The 25,032-nt window shown below is 44.9% G+C and overlaps 7 protein-coding genes across 7 annotated transcripts; 6 read left to right on the top strand and 1 right to left on the bottom strand.

The window, feature by feature from the left end:
* Positions 1 to 4,424: 4,424 nt before the first annotated feature.
* E1B28_001904 (uncharacterized protein) lies at positions 4,425 to 4,905 on the top strand (the record flags this gene model as incomplete). Its single annotated transcript, XM_043147880.1, has 2 exons — positions 4,425 to 4,456; positions 4,506 to 4,905. The coding sequence occupies 2 exons, from the start codon at positions 4,425 to 4,427 to the stop codon at positions 4,903 to 4,905; spliced, it is 432 nt and encodes a 143-aa protein (XP_043016594.1).
* A 96-nt stretch (positions 4,906 to 5,001) lies between these two features.
* E1B28_001903 (uncharacterized protein) lies at positions 5,002 to 5,625 on the top strand (the record flags this gene model as incomplete). Its single annotated transcript, XM_043147879.1, has 2 exons — positions 5,002 to 5,335; positions 5,387 to 5,625. 2 exons carry the CDS (start codon positions 5,002 to 5,004, stop codon positions 5,623 to 5,625), a joined length of 573 nt encoding a protein of 190 aa, XP_043016593.1.
* A 154-nt stretch (positions 5,626 to 5,779) lies between these two features.
* Positions 5,780 to 6,569, bottom strand: E1B28_001902 (uncharacterized protein; the record flags this gene model as incomplete). The annotated part of the gene is made up of 3 exons (XM_043147878.1): positions 5,780 to 5,867; positions 5,917 to 6,166; positions 6,224 to 6,569. 3 exons carry the CDS (start codon positions 6,567 to 6,569, stop codon positions 5,780 to 5,782), a joined length of 684 nt encoding a protein of 227 aa, XP_043016592.1.
* Positions 6,570 to 9,100: 2,531 nt separating this feature from the next.
* On the top strand, positions 9,101 to 11,845 carry E1B28_001901 (uncharacterized protein; the record flags this gene model as incomplete). Its single annotated transcript, XM_043147877.1, has 6 exons — positions 9,101 to 9,350; positions 9,401 to 9,597; positions 9,658 to 9,862; positions 9,917 to 9,991; positions 10,041 to 10,516; positions 10,592 to 11,845. The coding sequence occupies 6 exons, from the start codon at positions 9,101 to 9,103 to the stop codon at positions 11,843 to 11,845; spliced, it is 2,457 nt and encodes an 818-aa protein (XP_043016591.1).
* Positions 11,846 to 12,207: 362 nt separating this feature from the next.
* E1B28_001900 (uncharacterized protein) lies at positions 12,208 to 13,282 on the top strand (the record flags this gene model as incomplete). The annotated part of the gene is made up of 4 exons (XM_043147876.1): positions 12,208 to 12,491; positions 12,560 to 12,854; positions 12,910 to 12,986; positions 13,042 to 13,282. The coding sequence occupies 4 exons, from the start codon at positions 12,208 to 12,210 to the stop codon at positions 13,280 to 13,282; spliced, it is 897 nt and encodes a 298-aa protein (XP_043016590.1).
* An 848-nt stretch (positions 13,283 to 14,130) lies between these two features.
* On the top strand, positions 14,131 to 15,050 carry E1B28_001899 (uncharacterized protein; the record flags this gene model as incomplete). Its single annotated transcript, XM_043147875.1, has 2 exons — positions 14,131 to 14,478; positions 14,547 to 15,050. 2 exons carry the CDS (start codon positions 14,131 to 14,133, stop codon positions 15,048 to 15,050), a joined length of 852 nt encoding a protein of 283 aa, XP_043016589.1.
* A 435-nt stretch (positions 15,051 to 15,485) lies between these two features.
* Positions 15,486 to 15,824, top strand: E1B28_001898 (uncharacterized protein; the record flags this gene model as incomplete). The annotated part of the gene is made up of 1 exon (XM_043147874.1): positions 15,486 to 15,824. The coding sequence occupies one exon, from the start codon at positions 15,486 to 15,488 to the stop codon at positions 15,822 to 15,824; it is 339 nt and encodes a 112-aa protein (XP_043016588.1).
* Between the last annotated feature and the right edge of the window lie 9,208 nt (positions 15,825 to 25,032).

The raw sequence follows: 25,032 nt of genomic DNA, 5'->3' as shown, positions 1-25,032 counted from the left end.
TGAGGGTCCCGTAGCCTCTTTCTGATCTCTCGCCAGAATGTCGGGTCTAGACATTCCGCAAACTTCTGTACTTTCTCTCGATTCGACAAACTTCCTGCAAGTTTGTCTGCTTCAAACTCAAACTCCATATTAAACGAAGTAAGCTTTTGTAGCTGTTCTTCTCCTATACCAGAGAACCTAGCCTTCAACAGATCTAAATTCTCCAGTGCTCCTATTTCTAAATCCCTAATCGACGGGAACGAATCAAACATCTCTTTCTCAAAAGCGGCCCAACTATAGCCTCTCGTAGATGGCAAATGATGTGCCAGGAGTTGAGAGGTCTCGAACTCCATTTGAATCATTGCTAGAATGATAAAAGATTCATCTAACTTCCAGCCCTTGTATCACAAATCTGCAACTCACCTAGTTTCTTGATGTGATATGGAAGAGTGATAGAAGGAGATTAGCAGTGAAGCTTAGATGGAGAGCACAGAGATGTTGTATGAAGACAAAAGATGTTGTTAAGTCTGAGGCTCTAAGGCTCAGACTGTCTAGCTTATATACATGAATTCTATCTAGGACCCCAGATACTATACTAAGACCTCTAATACTCTATTTGAATAGTAGCACATGGTGTGCTTGGTAATTGTCTGATTGGAATACCTCAGGTACATTCCAGAACAATGGTTTCTTAGCAACAATCTGAGAAACCATATGGTACACTGGGTAATCCTGGGAAACCACATGGTGAAGCCTGGGAAACCACATGGTGAAGCCTGGGAAACCATATGGTGCAGTGGGTAACACTGAGTAAATATATAGTACTCTGGGTTGCCCAAGCATGCTTGGCAACAAGGATCAACATCTAGACATCTAGCCTGCCAAGGCTGTTACTAGTGCGATCTAGATCTAACATAATTCCCCCTGGACCTGATCTACAATCTGAAGTGTCTAGAATGATCTAGAACAAGTCCAATGGTCCACTCCATATTTGGGATATCTAGCAATAAGATAAGATAAACACATGGCACAGATAAGATAAATGTTAGATAGGGATAAGACAGTGAAATCTGTGACACCTTGACTTTCCCATACTGTAGGATAGCCACCATCCATTCCCGTAGATTTCCAGGATCTAGACGGTTGAATGTGGGGAGCCTTCGTTTCGACGTATCCTTGTCTAATTCTTTCAAAGCACCTTTAGAGAACTCCGTCCAGGACTTCTTTATCGGTCTTTCTTCATCTGGCGCACCTGCTGCTACTGGGTCATTCGATATATGGGACATACTTGTTAACGGTCTTTCAAGAAATAAACTCGGGTTTAGTTCAAAAGAATAAAACTCTTCTTCCCGTAGGTCGAAGTCTGAATTATATTCGGAGGGTAGTGATGATAACGGTGAAGAAAACGGTTCAATGTCTTCAGTTAAAATCTCTAGGGTTTCGTATGGGGTTTCTAACACTTGGTTTCTAGGACCTTGCGTAGATCTTGTATCTCGGAATGCTTCCCTCGGACTTCTGTCAAAAGAGAAACCGGGGTTTCTTAAATCGTTTGGGATAACTTGGGTAGCTTCTCTTCCTTGCGTAGAATTGCGCGTAGATCGAGAAGACTGACCAGCTCTCGGTACTTGAGCTGGGGTACTAGATGCTAAAGCCGTAAGACTATGTGTCTGTAAGACTTGTTTGCCCGCCGCTAGTGAAGTGCGAGTATTACGTCGCTGTGAACTAATCTTTCTGAGAGAAGTTCTTTTGGTTTTTGTTGTTTTTGTAGTTCTCGCCGTAGGGCTAAAACTACCGGAATTTCACAATATTTCGTTTGATACTGAATGTAATCTTATTTCCACCCCCTGCGGTGGTCACCAGATAATGGGCGAAGTATACCACTCAAGAGTCAACCTAATATCAGAGCTACGGGAATAGCACCAACACCAAATCAACCCAAAAACTAGTAAACCTCCGTGTAAAGTCTATCAATAACTCTACACACCAGGAAAGATTGCAAGGGTGGACTGCTTGGCAAAGGTTACGCACAAGATCACAGTCTCAGTATCGTATGAAGCTCTTATGAAATCAATGTGTAACTGCAAGTGTAAAAACACCACAGCTACGGGATTCTAAGGTTTGTAGGGGCTCTGTTTATTGTCCAGTGGACTAAGTGGGACTATGAATTTCGTCTACGGTAAGACTAATTCGAACGATTGGAGACTATTGCCCTCGACGGACACGAAAACTAAGTCCTCGGCGGACACGAACGCTAAGACCCTCGACGGATCACGAAACAGTAATCAAGACCTCGGCGGCCTACAGACGGATAGTTCTCTAGTTTTTGACCTCAACGGTAATGCGACTTAGTTGACTATGCTACAAGGTTCTTTTTGCACTTTAAAACAGTGCTACGGAGCGATATTTATCGTATTAAGAACTAGAGTGAGCCCGAATTGCTAGTTAAAGCTAGTGCCGCTAGTAGGATGTGCCGTCGGCGCAGCTAGACCAGTTAGAGAGAGCCGTAGATCATGTCAGAAAACTGTATGACCGTTCAAAACCTGTAGAACACTATGAGCAGAGGACTTAAGCGGTAATTCACCGAGTTCTACTCTCTACATTCTACTATGCACTGGCATATCAAGGGATTGTACTATTAGAAGACTTGTAGTCTTCACAAAACCGTTCGTAGCAGAACTTAACAAAGTCAAAAGACCTTCATACTAGGAGTACCTACTTCTACGGGGGATTTAGTTGACAAGAAATTGGACATAGGACCACGCAGACTAGGAGAAATTTGATATGACCATAGATTGAGTCCCGATCTGAGGAAAAGACAAAAAGACATGATACAGATCCCAGATCACAGATAGAGTACCTAGGAACCAGGCAGGAATGAACAACGGATCTCGGAGTCCATGCTGTTCATGTGCTACGGCGATTCGGAACTGGATCCATATGCTGGAACTACTTGGACACACAAAGTCCATATGATTTGATAACGTCGAAATGCAGGATAAGGTCCACAGGCAGGAAATACCATATGGTACGCCTATGTAGGTCCATTCTACATGCTGAAACAAGAATGAAGAATGGTCCAGATTGGTCCAAAACATATGATTCGAATACGGAAAAGCTCCATAGACAAGATTCTGCACATGTAGCAGTCCCTAGCGATAAGACTCCGCATGGATTCGTAGCTACGCTGCATTATTTTTAGAGATAGAACAAGTAGAGATAGGATTACAAAGCTAGCGTAGAAGTAGTATAAAAGCAGCTCATGTATCCGTAGATAAAAAAGTACTACCCGTGCATAGGAAAGTCCTGAGTGGGTTGCCCGTGAGTAACTGCTCTTGACACCAATAGAGAGATTTGCCCTGTCTTTGTGCAGTGAAACGATAAGATTTGATTTGAACTATACGAGACCGTCGAAATCTCTCTATTGGTGTCAAGAGCAGTTACTCACGGGCAACCCACTCAGGACTTTCCTACGCACGGGTAGTACTTTTTTATCTACGGATACATGAGCTGCTTTTATACTACTTCTACGCTAGCTTTGTAATCCTATCTCTACTTGTTCTATCTCTAAAAATAATGCAGCGTAGCTACGAATCCACGCGGAGTCTTATCGCTAGGGACTGCTACATGTGCAGAATCTTGTCTATGGAGCTTTTCCGTATTCGAATCATATGTTTTGGACCAATCTGGACCATTCTTCATTCTTGTTTCAGCATGTAGAATGGACCTACATAGGCGTACCATATGGTATTTCCTGCCTGTGGACCTTATCCTGCATTTCGACGTTATCAAATCATATGGACTTTGTGTGTCCAAGTAGTTCCAGCATATGGATCCAGTTCCGAGTCGCCGTAGCACATGAACAGCGTGGACTCCGAGATCCGTTGTTCATTCCTGCCTGGTTCCTAGGTACTCTATCTGTGATCTGGGATCTGTATCATGTCTTTTTGTCTTTTCCTCAGATCGGGACTCCATCTACGGTTATATCAAATTTCTCCTAGTCTGTGTGGTCCTATGTCCGATTTCTTGTCAACTAAATCCCCCGTAGAAGTAGGTACTCCTAGTATGAAGGTCTTTTGACTTTGTTAAGTTCTGCTACGAACGGTTTTGTGAAGACTACAAGTCTTCTAATAGTACAATCCCTTGATATGCCAGTGCATAGTAGAATGTAGAGAGTAGAACTCGGTGAATTACCGCTTAAGTCCTCTGCTCATAGTGTTCTACAGGTTTTGAACGGTCATACAGTTTTCTGACACGATCTACGGCTCTCTCTAACTGGTCTAGCTGCACCTACGGCACATTCTACTAGCGGCACTAGCTTTAACTAGCAATTCGGGCTCACTCTAGTTCTTAATACGATAAATATCGCTCCGTAGCACTGTTTTAAAGTGCAAAAAGAACCTTGTAGCATAGTCAACTAAGTCGCATTAACGTGCAAGCTTGACTACATGGAGTTGCTGCAGAAGGTGAATAAAACAAGGTATGTTTACCCCATCTCCCCTCTCTGGCCCATTTAACCTTCATCTCAGACAGGAATCCGATGATGCCAATACCAAATACAAGGCATGTCAATTCCAGAGAGACCTCTCAGATGTCCAATGCAAGAAGCTCCAAGCACGCCAAACCACCACCTTCAAGCGATACGAAAGGCTAGAGGAGGAACTCGAAGATTATGAAGCAGAAAATGGGATTGAAAGATGGTCAATTGATGGCGCCAAGTTCATCGATGGTTTACAAGGCCTCAAGGAACAGGCATATCACCGTGCTCTCGGACATCTTCAAAATCTGGTCGTTCAGCGCTTGCTTGAGCTTACAAAAATGAATATGAGTGGCATCTGTCAGCCATACCTCCTCTTCACGTCATCGGCTACGCTAATCATATCATTGAAAGGCTACAAGCAGAGGGACCAAATCGGGAAGGCATTGTGAAAGCGAGCAGAAGCAATCAAGAGTGCGATTGAGAAGTATAATGCCGCCGCTGCACCAATTGGACGTAGCACCATCACTTGGGCCAAGATTGTGGACATGGCGAACGTGGCTGATTTTGACCTTCTCAAGAACACTCACGTCGATATAGGGGACCTCCTGTGGACCAAACCGGAATATCGAGATGCCATGCGTCTCCATTTTGGTCTCCTTCGTGCGCATGAGGAGAAAACTCATTGTAATGTTGAGATAAAGCGTCTGGTAACATTCATGATTGATGACCACGCTGACTACCAGGTTGCCATCAGAAGGTCGGAATTAACGGACCCCGATCTTGCCGCCGAGTTACGAAGGCAATCCCAGTATAGATCACAGCTACATGGCCAGATAGCAGAACACCTTGCTCTCACGAGTAAACTGGAGGGCTTTACTGGTGAGGATCTGCCATCTATGTATTTGTTATACATCTGACAAAGAACATCAGGTACATTATTACCTGGAAAGCAGAATGGAAGGGATTCCGCCATTACGCTTTCTGTCCCACTGCCGTCATGGTCAACTGAAGTCCTCGGAATCTGGAGGGCTTCTGATGGAACCTATAGAAGCATGTTCATCCGACCAAACGAGACTGAGAGAAGCCAGCTTGCTCAGCAGGAGTTTGCCCATCGCAACGTAAATGAGGGTGGAATTCTGAAGCTCATGGAATGGTTGGATTTGAATTAGGGTAGTTTTTAGCACTTCGAGTAGGATAGTCATGATGTTTTCTAGTTTTTCAATCATCAATCATGAGGAGCACCGAGAGCAGGAAATAATTGTATTTTATCTGCACCAACTTCGGTGTACATTAGTTAAAATTGAGTTTTTTCTGCCGATAAGTTCACCCATATTCTCTCTGCTTCTTTCGCCGTTCTGCCAGAATATGAGAGCGGTCTTCTTCTGGCAGCTCATCGAGTTTTCTGTTGTTTCTGTAAACCATGTTAATGCCCAAGAAAGAGTTATGGAGTCAGGACTTACGCCTCTCGCTTTTGTTTCCTTCTTTCTCTTACAGCGTCAGCGTTGCGATGGTAATACTCCTTGGCCTGTTGTCGTGCGCATACACGTCGCTGGTCTTCTTCCATGTGGGTGAATCGACGCTGCCTCCTGTGCTCTTTACGATCATCAATGACTGGTTTGATGGGATCTCCTCCAGAGGGAGAATCCGCTTTTGAGAGTATTGAGGTGTGCTGATTCGTCAAATCTTCGAGGAGATCGTGTGCAGGAAGGTCTAAAAAAATGGAAATCAGTTTTACTTGTTGTAGATTGCCATAGTAAGAACATGCACCCTCAAGCCTAAGCAGGGCCTCCACCTCGTTACATGAAGCTAAATCTTCGACATCTCCCCCACTACTAAGGGTGCACAGCTGCTCTTCCACCTCGTTGCTTGATTGAGAATCGAACTGGAACTCTGTTTGTTTTTCATGAGCGGGTATAGACATCTTGTCCAAAGTGCTCTGGTCCTTTTTCCGTGTTGAAAGGTGTTGAGATGGTGGTACCGCTGCATCTACATCACACGAGTCAAAGGTATCCCAGTCGGATGGCAGTGAAGAAGGAGGTAGATCATCCCACATATAGTCATGATACTTGTATGACCAGTGAGGGTACAGACGTTGTTTAGAGACTTCGCACATTATGGGAGCAGGGCGTGGGTATCGTCGCCGCATACTATGTTGGATGATGTGGAGAGGACATGAGGAGATTTAGGGCACAAGAGTGCAGGAGATGTCGTGAAATGTTGGAGATCATGGGGAGCACGTCTATATGTGACAAGATGTAAGTATAAGTACTCGTTGAGTGAAGCGTTGCCGCTGGGATGAGACCCTCACCGATGATCATGATGTCACTAAATATAACATATCATTTAGTGCATAGTCTACGCCAGTGAAGAGAGTTTCAGCAGTCATACCTGGTGGAATAATGGTGAGTATAGGCGTTAGCATAGAGTTGGTGATTATTTCTAGGTTTGATTTTGAGAATGAGTGAGATAGTGTTTTGATGAGACACTCACTGAGACACTCACTTCAAAAACAAGTTGGACTCATAATTTGTGAGTGACTGTAGTTCACTCTGATGGTATTTGGGGCCGATAAGATGTTATACAAATGCGATAGCATTGGTGAACACGGTTTGGGCACAGTCTGAAGAGTGGCAGGTTGCTATGAAGGTTGAGGAGAAAGGTGTGCTGTAGGTTCAGCGTCGAAGCAGCCGCCGACTCTCAACTTGTGCTCAACAGTTGTGCTGCTTTGGTGCGTATGTTAAATTTTTCTCTGACTTGTTTGCAGCATTGGCGCACACACTTGGGTGTAGTTTGAAAATATGTGATGATGGTAAGGAGAAAGGATGTTCTGGTCAACTGCCAACTCTCGGCAGTTGGGTTATTCATGCGTATGTCGAAAGCTGCTCCACCATCCAATTAACTTCTGTTTTCTGTGGACTTATACACCATTGGCATTATAAAAACACCCCTTCCATCTGATCCGGCCTCATTGAGGAGAAAGGTGTGCTGTAGGTTCAGCATTGAAGCGGCCATTCAAGTACGTTCTGGTCAACTGCCAACTCCCGACAGTTGGGTTATTCATGCGAATGTCAGTTCCTCCACCTTGCGATTAACTTCTGTTTTCTGTGGACTCATATACCATTGGCATTATAAAAACATCCCTTCCATCTCTGATCTGGCCTCAACCTAGTATGTGAACATCAGGGAACTATACTAGTTCTAACTCAAAAGTGTACTCATAAATTCAGTATATTTATTCTCAACTAATGCACCTGAGCTGAGAATGCTTGAAGAAATTAATCAGGAGGCCTCCACCTGCTGAAAGAATCTGAGTACATATGATTGTGTAGACCGAAATTTTACTTTGATACTATCAATAGGTTCTCTGATGGAGATGACTCGCCAGCACATATATTTCACTGCAGTCTCTTGTGGCTACATGACATGGACATAATATTTTAAGAGTGGTGTGTAAATTACAGTGCGATAGGGTTTCGAAAAAATTTTGGCAAGGTTGTCTGCTCATGTAGCTGATAGACCTACGTCCCTCAACGTCCGATTAATATGGAATAACCAGATAGTAAAACAAATGCGGATATAATGGAAATCTAGGGAATCCAGGAGACTTGCGAGACAATATGAGCTCTTGGACATATAGTCTGTGTGAATTAAATTGAAGCCAAAGATGATAGAAGAACGAGAAGGACTAACACATGTCTTGGATGCGTCGCGTGAATGCACATGGACAGATTTATCTCACGATCAAAATTTATTCCCACCCACTTTGTGACTGTGTTTAATAGTGCTTCGTCACACCATGCTGGAGTACAAACACAAATCAATACACTGCCATGCTGACGCTCAGGGCTCCTGTACATTGTCAACTCCTCTAATGACAGTCCTTTTCTCCCATTTGGTGCTTCATCAGGTTGCTCAGCATATGGATTTGTAGCATTGAGCTATCGCCGCTGAAGCTACGACCGCTGACCTTTGCAATGTTCTATATTCTGACATCTTCAGCAGCCTGGTCTTCGTGGCCTGAGTTGCACGGCGATCTACGTACCTTTTTGACAGTTGGTTGGAATGGGTTCTGTTCAATGATTCCCATTGGTATGTCTAGCTATTGGCTTTTCTATATTGTCTAACTTTTAAAACCCTGGTAGCTCAACTTAGAAGAGACTCACCTTCCATTAGCTTTCAACACGAACAAAAACATTCTGTTAAAACAAGTCTAGCAATTCTCCAACCTTTTAGAACTCCACTCACGTTAGCAATGATTAGAAGCAAAGTATTGACAGATCTTCTACCCAATTCCACGGATTTCGCTTTCCAGTGGTTCCTTTCAGGGTTCCTGCTCTCCGTGCTCTCCGTGCTCCCTATGCTCCCCAAAACCTCAAAAAAATTTCTCCAAGTTGATGGTTCTTGCTACTTGTGCTTCATTCGAGTGCTACATGTTACTAAAACCCAAGGATTGGTACATCGTTTTCGCTCCTCTTGCTCTTCCCTACCAACCACCTCACTCCTCCCTCAGTCTCAAGTGAAAATTGTCCTCCTTTTGTGTCCTCGAACATTATGGCACGTATCAAACAATTAACTCGAAAAGATCTTGGGTTTCAAAAGCTGCTCTCCTCTAGAATGCGCCGCTGGAAGAAAATATATGCTCCAATGCCAAAGATTCAACGCACCGCCTTGAATGTGAGTCGGGCAGTTAAGCGCAACACTATCAACGCTGACCTCAAGGCACTTGATGCCCTCATTGACACAACATGTGCAGAGCTTGCAGTCAAGCACAAGAAGAAGAAGAGGTATTTCTTGGATGCGGTTTACCAGAACGGTGTACGGCTCTCTTCTCAAAGTACGCCCATCAACCCTTACAATGCTTGGAAATGGGCCAAGGCAAACGAACTACATGGTGGTAAGCATGTCACTTTTTCTGCTCCTTACCTTTTCTGACTCTTTTACTAGTGGGTATCACCAACTATGACATGACAGACATTGCACGCGTGTTTGGCCATGAGTACAGCTCCTTATCGTCTGAACAAAAAAAGGGACTGGTTGACCAGTACCGTGAACACAAGAGCCGAAATCAGAAGTACCGGACACCCACCGCTAGATCCCGTGCACAGGATATTGCACAGATATATCTCACTGTCAAAAAACTCGTAAGCTGTCTTTCTAGCTTGGTTCTTATTAAGGATCTGATTTCTCGCATTCGTGTATAGTTGGCCAGCCTCCAGAAGGGTTCCGGTGTGGAGACCGTTCTGATAATGGTGAAGAACTGGACTGAAAATGTGATGCAGCCTACATGCTACTTCTCAAACCCCCTTATGGAACCATTCATGAAGACTGCTACCTGGGGAGGCTGGGACACCAGGAATGTTGCTGCAAAACTTGAGGTGTTTGCGTTGGCAGGATTCGATTCCTCAAGTGAGTTGAATACGCTTTCTATTGCTTCCGTCGACATGCTCACCTTATGACTAGAATTGTATACCAAACGAGCAGACGTTACACAAGAGCTCAAGAATGAAATCAGGGATTTCATCAAAGCAAATCTCGGTATGTTGTCTGTGTGCTTCTGTACCATTCACAACTAACATTTTTTTAGCAGAGGTATCTGGCAAAGAAAAACCGACGATGCATTATGAGGAGTTCGATAAATTGATCACCCTTCAAAACGGAATTGTCCTCGAGAACTGGCCAATCGGCGATTTCTGTAATCCCAGCAGAATCAGCAACAACATTGAGATTCTCCACACCTTACGTGACTCTTGGTGGGATGGGCAGACATACTTTTGTAGGTTGTTGCCAGAGGAGTTTGCGGATTGGAAGAAGCAGTATCAAGACCGCCTTGCAGATGGCTCGATTCCTCCAAAGCAGCGTAAAATGCATGTGGATGCCGGTTGTCCTCGGAAGAAGGCCACAAAGGCTACAGAAGCTGACCAGTCCTTGTCCAACAGTGACAATGATCCTCCTTCCAACGATGAACCCACATCCATTCCCCAGCCTACTCTCCAACATATTAGAACTGCTCCACCCTTGATGACCTCTTCCGATGATTCCCCTGCCGTTCACCCCTCCCCTGTCATTATTCCCTCCCCCCCCAATCGAGACACTGTCCAGCAACTGAAACCCACCAGTTCAACTGTTTGAGTTAAGAAGACTGGGAACGGAGGTAGCAAGAAGACTGCAAGCAAGGATCGCAAGGATCGCAAGGAGAACGCGAGTCACGGCCACAAAGGAAGCGGAAAGAAGACTGTCATCGCCAAGAAGGTCAAATCTAAGGAGTTAGTTGAGGATACATCGGATGAGTCTGTGGCCACCGGCGTGATGGAGATGTCCATGAATGATTCTGGTGCCACTCTAGAGGATGGTGCAGCGTCTGCTCCTCTTGTCGATAGCTCCCCCGCTCACGTCAATAATTCCTTCAATGCCATTGGTCCTGCTGCTGTCGTTGATCGCAACTTCCTCTCTCCCGACTTCTTGCCCAATAACATCCTTGATGTAATCTCCCACCCGTTGATGAATCCCATAGTCTATGATCTTGCAAAAACCTACATTATGGGTAGTGATCCGACTCTCAATACCTATCCTGATCTCCTTGCAGCATGGGCACAAGATCTAGGTCCGTTCTTTTCTGAGGATCAGCTGAAGCCCTTGATTCAACTCATCTGGGCATGTGACAACGACAGGACCATGGATGTCAATAACAGGCTTCATTGGATTGATTGTCTCTTTGCCCAGTGTACCAATTTTGTTAAAGGTCTTACCAAGGTGCTCTCTCCTGACTTGCAGAATCTGCAGGACCTGTCTCTCGAACAGCTGGGCCTTTCCCTCGCTGATTTGGCTGCTTTCAGTCCGGCTACCCCTGCTAATTCAGCTGATTTTCGTGCAGCGGCTCTTTTACCAGCCCCAGCTCCCCTTGCTGATTCGACTGCCTTTAGTGCGGCGGCGGCTGTTTCACCAGCTCCAGCCCCCCCTGCCGATTTGACTGCGACGGCTGTTTCACCAACTCCAGCTCCCCCTGCCAATTCAACTGCTTTTAGTGTGGCAGCTGTTTCTCCAGCTCCAGCCCCCCCTGCCGATTCAACTGCGACCACTGTTTCACCAGCTCCAGCTCCCCCTGCCGATCTGAATGCTTTTAGTGCGGCGGCTGTTTCACCAGCTCCAGCCCCCCCTGCCGATTTGACTGCAACGGCTGTTTCACCAACTCCAGCTCCAGCCATCCCCACTGATTCTTCCGTTACCCCCACCGACGTCCTTCAGCAACATTGTGTCAATGTACCTTCTTCCCAGCAAAATAGCAAACCAGTTGTAGTTGCTAATCTCAGCAAACGGTGCATTGACTATCTGGATCCTAATAACATTGTTGAAGGAAGCCGTGCGAGGAAGAAGAAAACACGTGTTGCTTGAACATTTGTGCCATGTCCCCATGTCTTTCATACCTTCAAAGCCTCGAATCTCTTGTAGTATCTGTGGTACATTTACCTTTGGTATCTCGACACATACATACATAGCTATTTCGTTTTGATATACCTTTCTTGTACATCTACTGAGCCAAATCATCTACCTTGTATGTATACCGAAATCGAATTTATGCTCTTGGTGCTCCTCATTATAGTGTGCTCTTTATGCTCTTTAAGATTATGCATTGTAATCGTGAGTCATGAAAATTGTTCCCACACGCTCTCAATGCTCCTTCGTATCATTCTCAAATGCTCTCAATGCTCCTCTAGATTGTCGCTCAAGGTTCAAATTCTATTTGCTCGCTCTCCATGCTCCTCAAGGTAACAAGATTGGCAACATTGAACCCTTCATCTTTTGCCTACTATGCCCCCTATGAGACGCAAGAAAGTGATGATAACCCTACAAAATGGAATTTAGATTCTCTTCTATCTGCAATAAACAAAATTATGGTCATTGCTCCAAATGTCCCTCGAGAACATTGCCAACCTAGAATCCACGGCAAGGAGGAGGCCACTATTGTGAGTGGATGGAACCTTTGGATTGATTCAGACCCATCTGCCAGGTATCAGTATCGTCAGGGTATCTATCGAGAGTATGTCCAAATTTTTAATCATTTCGGGTATGATGATGCTTACTAGTGAGTTGTTTCAATAACATTAGCGGACACCCTCATCCAAAGCTCTCAATTCTTGGATGCCAGATTCATTATGAATCTTTAGCTCAGGCGAAGGAAGACTGGAATTTCTATTGCGAACGTGACCACAAGTTAGTTGGCAATTCAATTCACATCTGTCTTTCCCAAGAGGCACAGCAAAAATCGAGAAGGCTAGCAGAATTGGCCCGCATTCGCCTACTCAGGCAAGAACTTCAAGCGTTGTTTCCCAAGGAGTTCATTCACGGGGAAGGACCCTTACCGAGTCTCAACAATCATGCCAATTTTCTCCAGAGGGGAGTGGTGTGCGAAGATTCATTGCCCACAAGCATGGGGAATGTTTGACCGTACTGCACAGCATAAATCGGCCCTCACCATGGGAGATTGGTCACTATTTGTGGTTTACGAGGATGGAGTGGCAGAACGTACATCCCTGTGAGTGCTCGGGACAAAGTTTTTTCTTCTATTACGACTCCTAATGTCTTGGTAGACATGCAGCGATTATTTGTGCACAAGATCAAGTTAGGAAGGGGAAGGTTGTTATAGCATTTGCCCAGTCATCCTTTGCAGCGCAGCAACTGTATGTGACACTCACTGGCAGCATCTCACTTGAAGAACAAGAGCAAAACGCACATGAGGAGGATGACAGGTTGGATGAGGTCCGATCACTGGATTCTGTCGAGCTCGAACATTCTTATGGTTCGTTGGTTGATTCAGATCGTACTTATTAACGCCCTGTTTTCATGAGTACACAGTTACACTGTAGTAGAAAACCGGTGTTCAATTGTATACTTCTGTAAACTATAAACAGAAAAATGAGCAAAGGGGAACAAAATTACAGAGAGCACTGAGTTCCAAATCTCTGAGCTTGTGTAACCTCTGATGCATTCCAAGTCATGTCATCTATATAATTGAGAGAAGAGAAAAACGGGAGCATGAAGAGCAACCTCTCGTGGGGTCGAAAAACCTGATTGATCTTGAGGAGCATCGAGGTTAATATTGAAGGGAAGTGGAGAGCAAGGAGAGCTACTCATCTGATAAATCTAAGAAAAGAGCGCAAAGAGCATTGAAGACTGAAAAGAGGAAATCGAGAGCAAAAGGAGCAGCCGACTCAGAATCTTGAGGGAGTTCAAGGAGTGTAGGAGAGCATGAGGTGCACCATCAGCCTGAGAACCCCTAGAAAACGGATAAGGGGGAGAGCATGAGGAGCTTGGAGAGCATGAAGAACTCGAGGACACTAACAAAGAGCTTTGGGTGCATCGAAGGAAATATGACGGGAGGACTTGAGGAAAGGTAGGGAAACGAGAGATCTCCAGGTACAATAACGGGGAGCTGTGAAAAAGACTGACTTTTACAACAGATAAGACGGCAACCAAATCGTGTGGGTGCCATCTTATCTGTCGTCAACTTGCGGAACCCTTAGGTGCCTTAGGGAGCAGATCCAAGAATGACTTGAACAGGTCTGTGATACTCATGGCTTAGGACCACCTACAGCTAATATGTCTATTTTCAGCTTTTGGAAACCGTCACCAACTTCAAGAAACTTGCTCATCTTCGCCACTATTGCGACCGCTCTGGCATGGTTGACATTCTCTCTGAACACCATATCGTTCTGTTAATAGGCCCACCAGGCCAGGGCAAGACGTCCACCATATCTATAATAGGCCAGCTTTACGATATCTCGCGAAAGGAGGAGTTTGCAGACACATTTTGCACAACGCTCATCGGCCGATGTGGGAAACCATTGGTGCATAGTAACAAACTTGTCTTGTCTCTTGACCTCAAAGGCGTCACCCAGAACAACTACAATCAAGTTCTCAATGCACAGATGGAGGAATTTGTAGCAAAATATCAGACTGCTCTCAATCTGGAGCACAATAGGATTTTGATAGGTAGCGAGGCTACAGATACAGTTAATAATATCATGGTGCGTCCTGTCTTCTGAGTTTGTTTCTTCGTTCAGAGCACTCACATCAGTCACCTGTGTATGGATAGGTTGCCTTATCGGATGCTTGTATCTGGCACTCGTTGGTTGTCACAATCGACAACTACGATTCACCCTTCTTCGATCCAGACCTTACTAAGCCAACATACGACAAAATGAAGAGCAATTTAGCAAAATTACTTTACCTTCTCGAAATGTGGACCAACACCGATGGCATTTCTGTGATGTTTTTGGCAGGTCGGACTGATTTGGGTTGGGTGGGCTGCCCAAAAATGGCATACAATATCGTCATCAGAAACACGCTGGACCACTTCGACGATCCCAGAGAGGTTGAACTCTGCGGTCTCACCAGACAGGAAATCCGAGATGTCACTTCAGGCCTGAGCAGTCAGTTTCCCTCTCTGGGATTGGAAGGCCTCAGGGACGAATTTTTGGAAACGGTTGGGAAGGAGGAGTATCGGGTTGTTGGAAAGTACCATGGGTACCCCTGCCGCGCAGTATTGGATTGGCTCCATGACTGGCTGAAGGAACACGCTGCGCATATTCTTGGGTAGTCTTATCCACTCTTCCGAACAATGTTTGACAGTATCATGTACACTATTCTGGCTTTATATAAGCTATATTCCACTCCCTTGTCAGGATTATTTCAAAACTCCAAGAATGCTGCGCTTGTCCTCAATAGGTCTACCACCACTTCCCTATGTCACCCCCACTTAACATCATGGAATAGTTCCCATCACATGATATTCACATGCACACACGCTCCATGGCGCGATGATTGTTCTTTACTTTTTGCTAGTCATGTACTGTATACTATTGTTCTCAAATCAAACAAATTGTTCTCTCCTGCCACCACTCAGTGTGCAATGTCAACTTTCCTACAGCCCTCTGAACCCCAAAAATGTTCATCTTCCAGCTGCAAACACCTTATTCCGGGAGATTCTGGTTTCAAGACATGTTCACAGTGCCGCAAAGCAAGCCATAAAGCAATGAAAAGGGCTAGAGAGAAGCAGAAAGTGAAAGAGACTCAGATAAACTCAAACAAACGATCTCAAGAAGAGCTGGACCACCCTGAGGCTCATGATGCACCCAAGATGCACCTTGCCCTCCAACAGGACCCATACAAAGGCTATGTCTGCTCTGAAGCCCCAGATGTGGCAGATGACTCGGGTAGTGATGAGAAGAATGGAGAGGGGGTTAAGGTGTATGAAACAGCATGGGAGCTATTTAGGTTGATGCAGGACAGGTTTAGATGTGCCATCAGGGGGCTAGGGTTCACGGAAATGAAGGCAAAATATGCAGTAATAACGCTTGGAACACCCTACTAATGGGACTGGAAAACACACCTCAAGCACGAAGTGCGCAAACCAACCACACCAAAAGAGTGTTCTTAGAGTATGGGGTGGAGGTCGGTATTCTAAGGCTTTAGTTTGCACTAAGCGGCACTAAGAAAGAGAGAATATAAGGATATTTGGTCTTTAAGTAATGAAATCACCAGTTTGGTTTGGAATGGCCCTGGAACCAAACTGAGGCCGAAATTTGCTGAACGGCCTGAATTATCAGTTTTACATGAGGCCACCATAACTGGCCAGTTTCAATTTGAAAACCGGCAAGTGCACCCGGTTCTGTTAAAACTGAGGTTTCCGATGTAAAACCCACATTATGGTATATAATTTGGGCTTGGCTAATGAAACAGTTTCAATTGGTTCTTGCCAGAAACTGCACAGCCACACTGGCTCCAAAACCGAATTCGGGCCACTCCGACAGCATCATGAGCCGAACCAAATGGAACCAAACTCATGTGTACACTATCTTTAAGGTTCAATCAAGGTTCTATTCCTTCTTATCAAATGACAAGACAAAACACTAATTCAATATTTCAACAATAAGGATTCAACAAAGCTTTTCTCAAGACTTCGCGAAGTTCAAGTTCAAGTTCAAGTTCAAATTTCTGATCATGATCAAGTCCAAATGCAATTCCAATTCAATATAAGTCCAAATTGACTTCAAAATCCAAGTTCAATTCCAATAACAATCCAATCAAATCCAAATTGCAATAGGTCCAAATCAATCCAAACACAGAACACCAAACTTTGACAAAGTGAGGGGCAAAGGTAAAATCCTTGAGCTAGTCCTAGTAGGTGAACTGTGTCTCTGCTCGTAGGCTGCTGGGGGGAAATTTCCTGCTACCCTCCCTCCTTATATACACTTTTTGAAATAAAAATAATAAAAGTCCAAGATATGTAGTAAACTTGAGAATAATAATAAAATCCCTTTCAGTCGAACAGAAACTCGTCTAATCAGGTATAATGCCAGAGATTGTGCCAGAAACCATGAATAAAAATAATAAGCCAAGAGTCCCCTGTCTGTATCCATGTTACACTGACAGAGCCTAGACTTCCCGAGGTCTCCAAGTTGCCCACATATCCTTGGAAACATATCTCCTATGTCACCATTGTCCCGATGTCCTCTAAATAAGGAAAGAACCAGTTGCCATCCATGACATATTTCCTGTGTTCCTGTCTCCAGTAACAACCGTCATGTCAACCTCGCAAGGTTTAGATTTCCTGTATTTCGGAATGTTGTAATCCTTTCCTTTTCCTATGACTTCATGGGAATCAGATATTTCTATCCTAAGTCCGCAAGTAGGTCCTTCATCTGATATATCCTTCATTATTTCCTTTAAGTCCGAGTTATCCAACAATACTTCGTGAAGTTCAAGTAAAGTGTTCAATAAATTCTCCATGTTTGCCCCAAGCATTCCACAAGTAAGACAAGGCCTTCTATTCAAAATATGAAGGTTTTTAAGAGGCTGCTTCTTGAAGTTTCTACCTTTTTCGAAACCTCACAAAGTCTCTCGTCCTTCCAATTCTGTACTTTTCATACTGCTAAAGTCTCATGTAGAGGCTTGTGCTTTGACTAGTAGTTTGGGCTCACCCTAGTCCTGTTGTAGATCAATGAGTTGACCGGCAACTCCGGCAAGCACAAACACAAGTATTAGAATATTCCAGTTATTTCTCTCTCACTTTCTTACTCAGCTACTTACTCATCTTCCTCAGAACACAGTACATACAAGAACATTCTAGATACATGGACTACTAGTATATAAACCAGATGTAAACCCTACACAAAATATAGTGTTCTTTCCATATTTCCACAATAGGTTATGGGCCCCGGCCTCAACTGATCACATCTCGCAGTCACTCTTTTCACACACGTCATGTCATCTGATTCCGCCATCACCTCCGCTTACCGTATTCAGCATCTTTCCGGTGCCGAGAATTAAGCACATGGAAAATCAAAATGGTCGACATTCTCACTGATATGGGATTATATGACTACGTTTTTGGCCTCATTCCCAAGCCCAACCTTCCAGAGTCCCACTTGCCTGTGCAGACTTGGAATAACAAGGACCGTCGTGCCTTATCCGCTATCCGTCTCCGAGTTGGTGATGAACCGTTGGTTTACATCTCTGATGCCGTCACTTCAGCAGCTGCGTGGCAAACTCTTTCGGATATGTACCAGCCAAAAGGGGCAATCGGTATTGTGTTAGCCCGCCGTAAACTATTTCGGGCCAAATGCCAAGAAGGCGAAGATATTGAGGAGCATATCCGAACCATGACCCGCTATCGGCAACAGCTTGCCAGTCTCAACTCCAAAATCTCTGATGACAAATTCTCCATCACTGTGCTTACTTCCCTCCCTGAATCCTGGAATGCTTTCATCCAAAGCATTGACACCACTGCTCTCTCTGAATCTTCCACAATCATTGCACGCATTCTCGAGCAGACATGCTGTAAAGAAGCCAAGCCATCATCTGATGACGTCGCCCTGGCTACCCAGCATAAACGCCGTAATTTCAAATCTTCCGGGCCGAAATGCTTTAGGTGTGGAAAACGAGGTCACGTTGTGAGAGACTGTCCCGAGCCTGAACCGAATTCCGACAGCTCTTCATCTGAATCAGAAGCCGAGTCCCCACCCCGCCGTGAGAAAAAGGACCATGCCACCATTGCCATTCATTCGGATCACGCTTTTTGAATTTCCCATCCCCTGATCTGTGTGTTCGGATCATCACTGTTGATTTCGCCGCTACGTTGCCGTGTGTCCGCTCGTAGGCCCGGCCCCTTGCTATACATCATTTTATTCACTACGCCCGGTGTGTCCGGTAGTGACCTAGACTTTCCGCTGCGCCAGGTGTGTCCGGCAGCACCCTTCCCTCTAGCCCTGTTGTGCCTGGTGTGTCCGTCAATATGGCATTTCTATTCTTTCCCAAATCCGGAAATCAGCATGTGTCGCTTACTGGTGTTACTTCCGAGATCAAGGGGGAGCCTCCTGCGAGATATTGACCTCTAACGAGGCATCAGTTTCCCTGCGCTAGTTATTGAGTACTTTATTTTCATTTTTCTGTCAGTGTTATGCGCTTGAGGGGGAGTGTTGTAGATCAATGAGTTGACCGGCAACTCTGGCAAGCACAAACACAAGTATTAGAATATTCCGGTTATTTCTCTCTCACTTTCTTACTCAGCTACTTACTCATCTTCCTCAAAACACAGTACATACAAGAACATTCTAGATACATGGACTACTAGTATATAAACCAGATGTAAACCCTACACAAAATATAGTGTTCTTTCCATATTTCCACAATAAGTCCTACTGTCAGGAGTCGATCCTTGGGTGAGGCAAGCTGACAATTGAAAGGAAAAGGGAATGACTCCTAGATAGGATTGACCAGACAAGAGTGAAGTTCTACTGTACACTTGGAGTACTTATATACTACACTACTTAAGGGGTAAGGAGTCGAGGGGGCAGGGGCCTCCCTATCTACGATGGTCTACGGCGATTGCGAGTCGGACAGAGTGCTCAACGGTAAGAGGCCGAAGGAGTGGAAGGGAGGATGATCACAAGGATCGAAATGATCGAGCGCAAAGGTGGGAGGGGTTGTGATAACACGTGAAGTACTATGGAGGAGTACTCGGAGTACGGCGAGTTAGTGACACCTACATTCCCTTATTTTATAACTCAAATGTTAATAAAATGATTAAAAATGTGCATATTAAGTTTTATACATCCTCCAACATTATCTCCTGTTTTTTTAACATAGCTGGGGTGACCCTTTACCATAAGTGCGTTCCGAGTTTGTCTTAATGAAGTGCTGACTCTCCATACATAGATCACTCCGGAGCAAATTTGAGCACTCGTGACTGTGCCTTGTATTACAAGATCAGTTCATGTGCATGCTATGTTTTAGTGCATTCATAAATGGGGAGTTTGAGGTATTTATTCACATGGGGTCGTATATTGTTGGTGTTATACTGTCCAAAAGTAAGCTGCAGCTGTGTCGTGCGCGTCTTTTGAATCGCTGTTCACTTTGTTTCCAGTGGTTTTAGCATTTCGTGTCTGGGCGGTCTGGGGGAGGAGCTTCCCAGTAGCCATAGGGCTTGTTGTATTCTCCCTCACCTGTTTTGTGCCTGCTGTTCTTCTGTTAACACAATTTGTGAATGCTATTGAATGTAGGTCTTCCAAATTCCCCTCCCTATTGCACAGAGCTTGATTCAACTCTACTAGTTGTGACTTGTCATGAACTGAACCAGGGGTAGTACCTACTGCCGACTTTTCCGCCTATACAGTCAACTGCGGTTGGACTTGGCGTACGATCAAGGGAAATATCATGTGAAATGGGTCGATTCATAGGAGAGTACTCCTAATCTTAGAGAAGGGGCCATTGGTATAGGAGTACAACCCTTTCTATTAGATAGGTATATAAAGAGTACTTAATGGTAGATAGTTCCCTAGAATTTGATCTCCTTTGTCCTTTGTCCTCCTTTATCCTTTCCTATCCTCACCTTTCGCCTCTGCCCCATTCACTCTGTCACTCTACATTGTCCAGGTCGCCTTTATTAGAGGACTCACTGTCTAATTGTGGTCCGGACTTGTCCTAGAGTCCCTTCTCTTGTGTTAGAGTACAGGATGGGGTATGCATGGATTAGGTATGTGGTACATTACATTGGTGTATGTTGGGTACCATCTATTGTATGCTCTCGTTGTCATTGGAGTACTGGCTCGTGAGGATACGGTCCTTGTCACAGGACGCTCTCATTGCCAAAGGTTTACTCTCATTATACGAGTATGGTTTGTCGTACAGTTCACCATACGGTTCATGGATATTCACAATACCAGACATCATCGTTATTCATTCTCCTTGGTCGCCAGCTCTTGTCATCCTCTATTGCCAATAGGCCCGTAGGATGGTCCACCAGCATTAGTCTGGAGTATGATCTCATAGTAGGTCGGTAATGGGCGAAGTATACCACTCAAGAGTCAACCTAATATCAGAGCTACAGGAGTAGCACCAACACCAAATCAACTCAAAAACTAGTAAACCTCCGTGTAAAGTCTATCAATAACTCTACACACCAGGAAAGATTGCAAGGGTGGACTGCTTGGCAAAGGTTACACACAAGATCACAGTCTCAATATCGTATGAAGCTCTTATGAAATCAATGTGTAACTGCAAGTGTAAAACACCACAGCTATGGGGTTTCTAGGGTTTCTAGGGGCTCTGTTTATTGTCCAGTGGACTAAGTGGGACTATGAATTTCGTCTATGGTAAGACTAATTCGAACGATTGGAGACTATTGCCCTCGACGGACACGAAAACTAAGTCCTCGGCAGACACGAACGCTAAGACCCTCGACGGATCACGAAACAGTAATCAAGACCTCGGCGGCCTATGGATGGATAGTTCTCTAGTTTGACCTCGATGGTCTCGTATAGTTCAAATCAAATCTTATCATTTCACTGCACAAAGACAGGGCAAATCTCTCTATTGGTGTCAAGAGCAGTTACTCACGGGCAACCCACTCAGGACTTTCCTACGCACAGGTAGTACTTTTTTTATCTACGGATACATGAGCTGCTTTTATACTACTTCTACGCTAGCTTTGTAATCCTATCTCTACTTGTTTCATCTCTAAAAATAATGTGCCATAGCTACAAATCCATGCGGAGTCTTATCGCTAGGGACCTGTTAAGGACATGCGGAATGACTTGGAACTGAACGGAACCGAAGGGGGAAATGATAAGATAAGATATAAGATATGTACTGAAGGATATACTACAAGAGGAATGATCTAAGATGAAGAGAGGAAAGAAACAGAGTCGATCGGAGTGTGTCGGAGAGCGACGAGGAGAGTGAAGGAGGTTGAAGAGAATGACAGAGTCTTGACAGTAGCCGAAGTTATTGGACAACGGCTCCCTGAGTCAAGCTGCCTTAGACCAGGTCACTGGGAAACCAGAGTCGAGTTTAATTCTAAAGAATGTAACTACTAAGTTGTACATCTTATATAGGATAGAATGTACAAGGTCCGAGACGGATCCAATAGTCAGATACGCATTCGGACCGCCGACTCCCAAGCCAATAGTCTAGGCTTTAATGGGTAGTACGGAGATTAAGGTAAGTGGAGTAAGTAAAAATAGAATGAAAGTGATTGTGACACATCGGTCCAGATCGGTCCGGCATGGATGTAACAGTATCCCCCTCTTAAGGTTCTTGCCCTCAAGAACCTTTCCGAGATGGAAACCAATGTAAGTATAGTAAGGTGGAATTTCGAAAAAAAAAAAAAAAAATTGAAGTGAATCAGATCTGTGTGGAGTCCCATGAACGTGATTTTCTAAGTTGAAAACGATTGAGTGATTGCCGAGAGGCAAAGGGAGACAAATAAGAAAAGGATATATAAAGCGTACCATGAAAATTTCTAAGTCCATTCCCCCTTAACCTCCTTCCTTCACCATCATGAGTGCAGTCCCCACCGAGTTCCTTCCCCTCCTAACGCCTCGACCCACCCTTAACAAACGAAGACCATTCGACAAGCCACGTCCGATCAGGGTCGAGCCCTTCGATGCGTCCAAGTCCCCCAGCCGAGTTTCCGATATGGAGTGGGCAAAAATGGTGTGAGACGAAAAGAGTCAGATCCGAGCGGCGCAGGAGGAGTTGGATGAGTGGGAGTGGGAAAAGACGGTTTTTGAGGATGAGGAGTACAAGAAGGAAGTGAAGTCGGCTCAGGAGCAGGAAGCGTGGGATATCGAGCAGGCTGAGCATAGGGAGAAGTTGGCGAAATGGAAGCGAGATGAAGCCAAACGGGTCCGACAGGAGGACGAAGAGAGGAGATCGATGGACGCGAGCGGGTCCGGGGTAGGACAAAGAAATGAGGAAGCGCAGATGGAAGAAGAGTTGTCCAAAAATGTAAGTTCTTTTTGTTGTTAATTTAGTACTTACTAACCCTTTGGATAGTTGAAATTAATGACTCCTTTCGACGCGTATGAACTCGGAGTGGAGGAAGGAAAAGATCGGGCAAAATGGCTGATCGGAAATTATATGGATGGAGGCAAAAAGAAATGAGTAGTGAAAGAGGCAGAAGGGGGTCGGATTATCGCGGCTCCAAAAGGTAAGTCTTTTTGTTTCTGTTCTTCAACACCTGTCTGACCTTTCCTTAGTTTGTGATCATTGCTCTTTGAAAGAGCTCGACTGTTCAGTCCCGGCGACTTCCAAGCTTGGTCATGCTTGTACCGAGTGTAGGAAGTCGAAAGTCAAGTGTTCCTTGACTTCGGGTGGTCGTTCGGCTCTGACTGTCCAGGATAGGGACAGTGTCTTAGAAGAGATTTTGGAGGAGATGCGGAGAAGCAACGAGTTAGCGGAGGAAAACAACGCGTTGCTACGGAAGTTGGTTCGGGGCCAAGTGGGGACAAAGAAAAAACTTCAATTGGAAGCTGTTGAAGTACCGAAGCGGGTTCCGAAACGGAAGCATGCGACAGGTGAAGAAGATGAAGTAGAAGTGGAACAGAGTGAAAAGAAGAAAGGGAAGAAAAAGGCAATAGAGGAAGAGGAAGAGGAAGAAGAAGCGGATCCTAAGGGAGCCGAAGGGGAAAAAGATGGAGATGAGATGGAGGTAGAAGCATAAGGAACGGAAGCGGCCGATGTCAGACCTTAATAGGTAGAGAGAGAAAAAAATGTATATAGTATGGACTGAAACGGCCACTTGGGCCTTAGTATTTGTAAAAGTTTCTTGAATTTGAACAGAGTGAAAAGAGTGAAATAAGGATCATACGGATCTGGAAGGACCCGGTCTATTATGGTACTTAGCGTAAAATTCTGTAATGATCTCATTGGCCTGGAAGTTATCGGCCGGGATCCAGGAGTATTCTTCGTCAGTACCTTCATATCCTAACCACCGTACATAGTACTGCAGCTTGCATCGGAACCGTTGGTCAATTTTGGAATCGAGTATCTCCGAGACCTCGTAATGATCTTCAGAGTCTTCGACGATAACGGGTCCGGGCAGGTCCTGGACATGATTAGGGATAGGATTAGGAAGGATAGATTCTAGTTGAGAGACGTGAAAGACGGGATGAATAGAGCGGAGTTCTGTCAGAAGCCGAAGAGTGTAAGCAACTGTGGATGGTTGAGCTATGATTTCAAAAGGACCAAGATACTTCTCCGAAAACTTCTTGGTTGGCCGAGTCAATTTGATGTTTTTGGCTGTCACCATGACTCGGTCTCCGATCTTCCATTCAGGATGCAGTATAAGCTTTTTGTCCTTCTGTTCCTTGTAGCGTTTCTGAGCTGCTGTTAACTCGTCACGAAGCATAGAATGTAATTCGTCTAGATCGACAACAAACTCACGGGCCCGTTCAGATGCGATATCGCATTCTGGATGGACAGTGATGTTTGGATGATAACCCTTGTTGGCAAAGAAAGGAGAGATGCCGGTGGAAGCATTCAGAGCGTTGTTATACGTGAACTCTGCTAAGGGAAGAAGTTTGTCCCAATTGTCCTGCTGATAATTGCAGTAGATTCGGATGTACTGTTCTAAAGTTTGGTTAGCACGTTCGGTCTGTCCATCAGCCAAAGGGGAGATGGGGAGCGGTGGAGGCCGAAGTGGAAGCATTGGAAGTGGAAGAGTTCGAGGTCTGTCCTTTGCCTTTCGGCTTGGACTTGGATTGCGAAGAGGAAGAGGAGTTATTGTTGGAAGTAGAGGTAGAGGAAGAGGATTGTTTTGGAGTAGAGCTGGAATTGGAATTGGAGTTGGACTGGCGATTAGCTCAGGATTTTTCAGCCTCGCACTGCCAATAGCGAAGATCTACGGCTTTAGCGGCCACTTTGAGAGGATGATACAACGCCAGCTTCCCGCCAGTGATGTTACTAACTCCGTCCTTTAGACGTTCAGGAAGACCTTTGTAAAAGGCATGCTGAAGAGTGGAGTCGCTATAACCAATTTTAGCTGCGATGTCGTTGAATTTAGTAATATACGGCGCGATTTTCTCGTTCGACCGCATAACCAAGTAATCCAACTTATCTGCCGCTTCTCTGGCGGCATCCACTTGACCAAAGTTAGTTTGGAGTTCTACCCAAGCTCTGTAGCTAACCATCCAAGCTGGTGGATCCAGCTCGGAAAACTCGCTACCTAACAAATCAGGTTCAAAGTAGTCGAGAGCTATACCACGGAGGAAGGAAAGTCCGTAGTTGACTTTGGAAGC

This window comes from Marasmius oreades, chromosome 1 (genome assembly GCF_018924745.1).
Source record: "Marasmius oreades isolate 03SP1 chromosome 1, whole genome shotgun sequence".
Classification (NCBI taxonomy): Eukaryota; Fungi; Basidiomycota; class Agaricomycetes; order Agaricales; family Marasmiaceae; genus Marasmius; species Marasmius oreades.
This window is presented reverse-complemented; position numbering and strand designations above follow the sequence as displayed.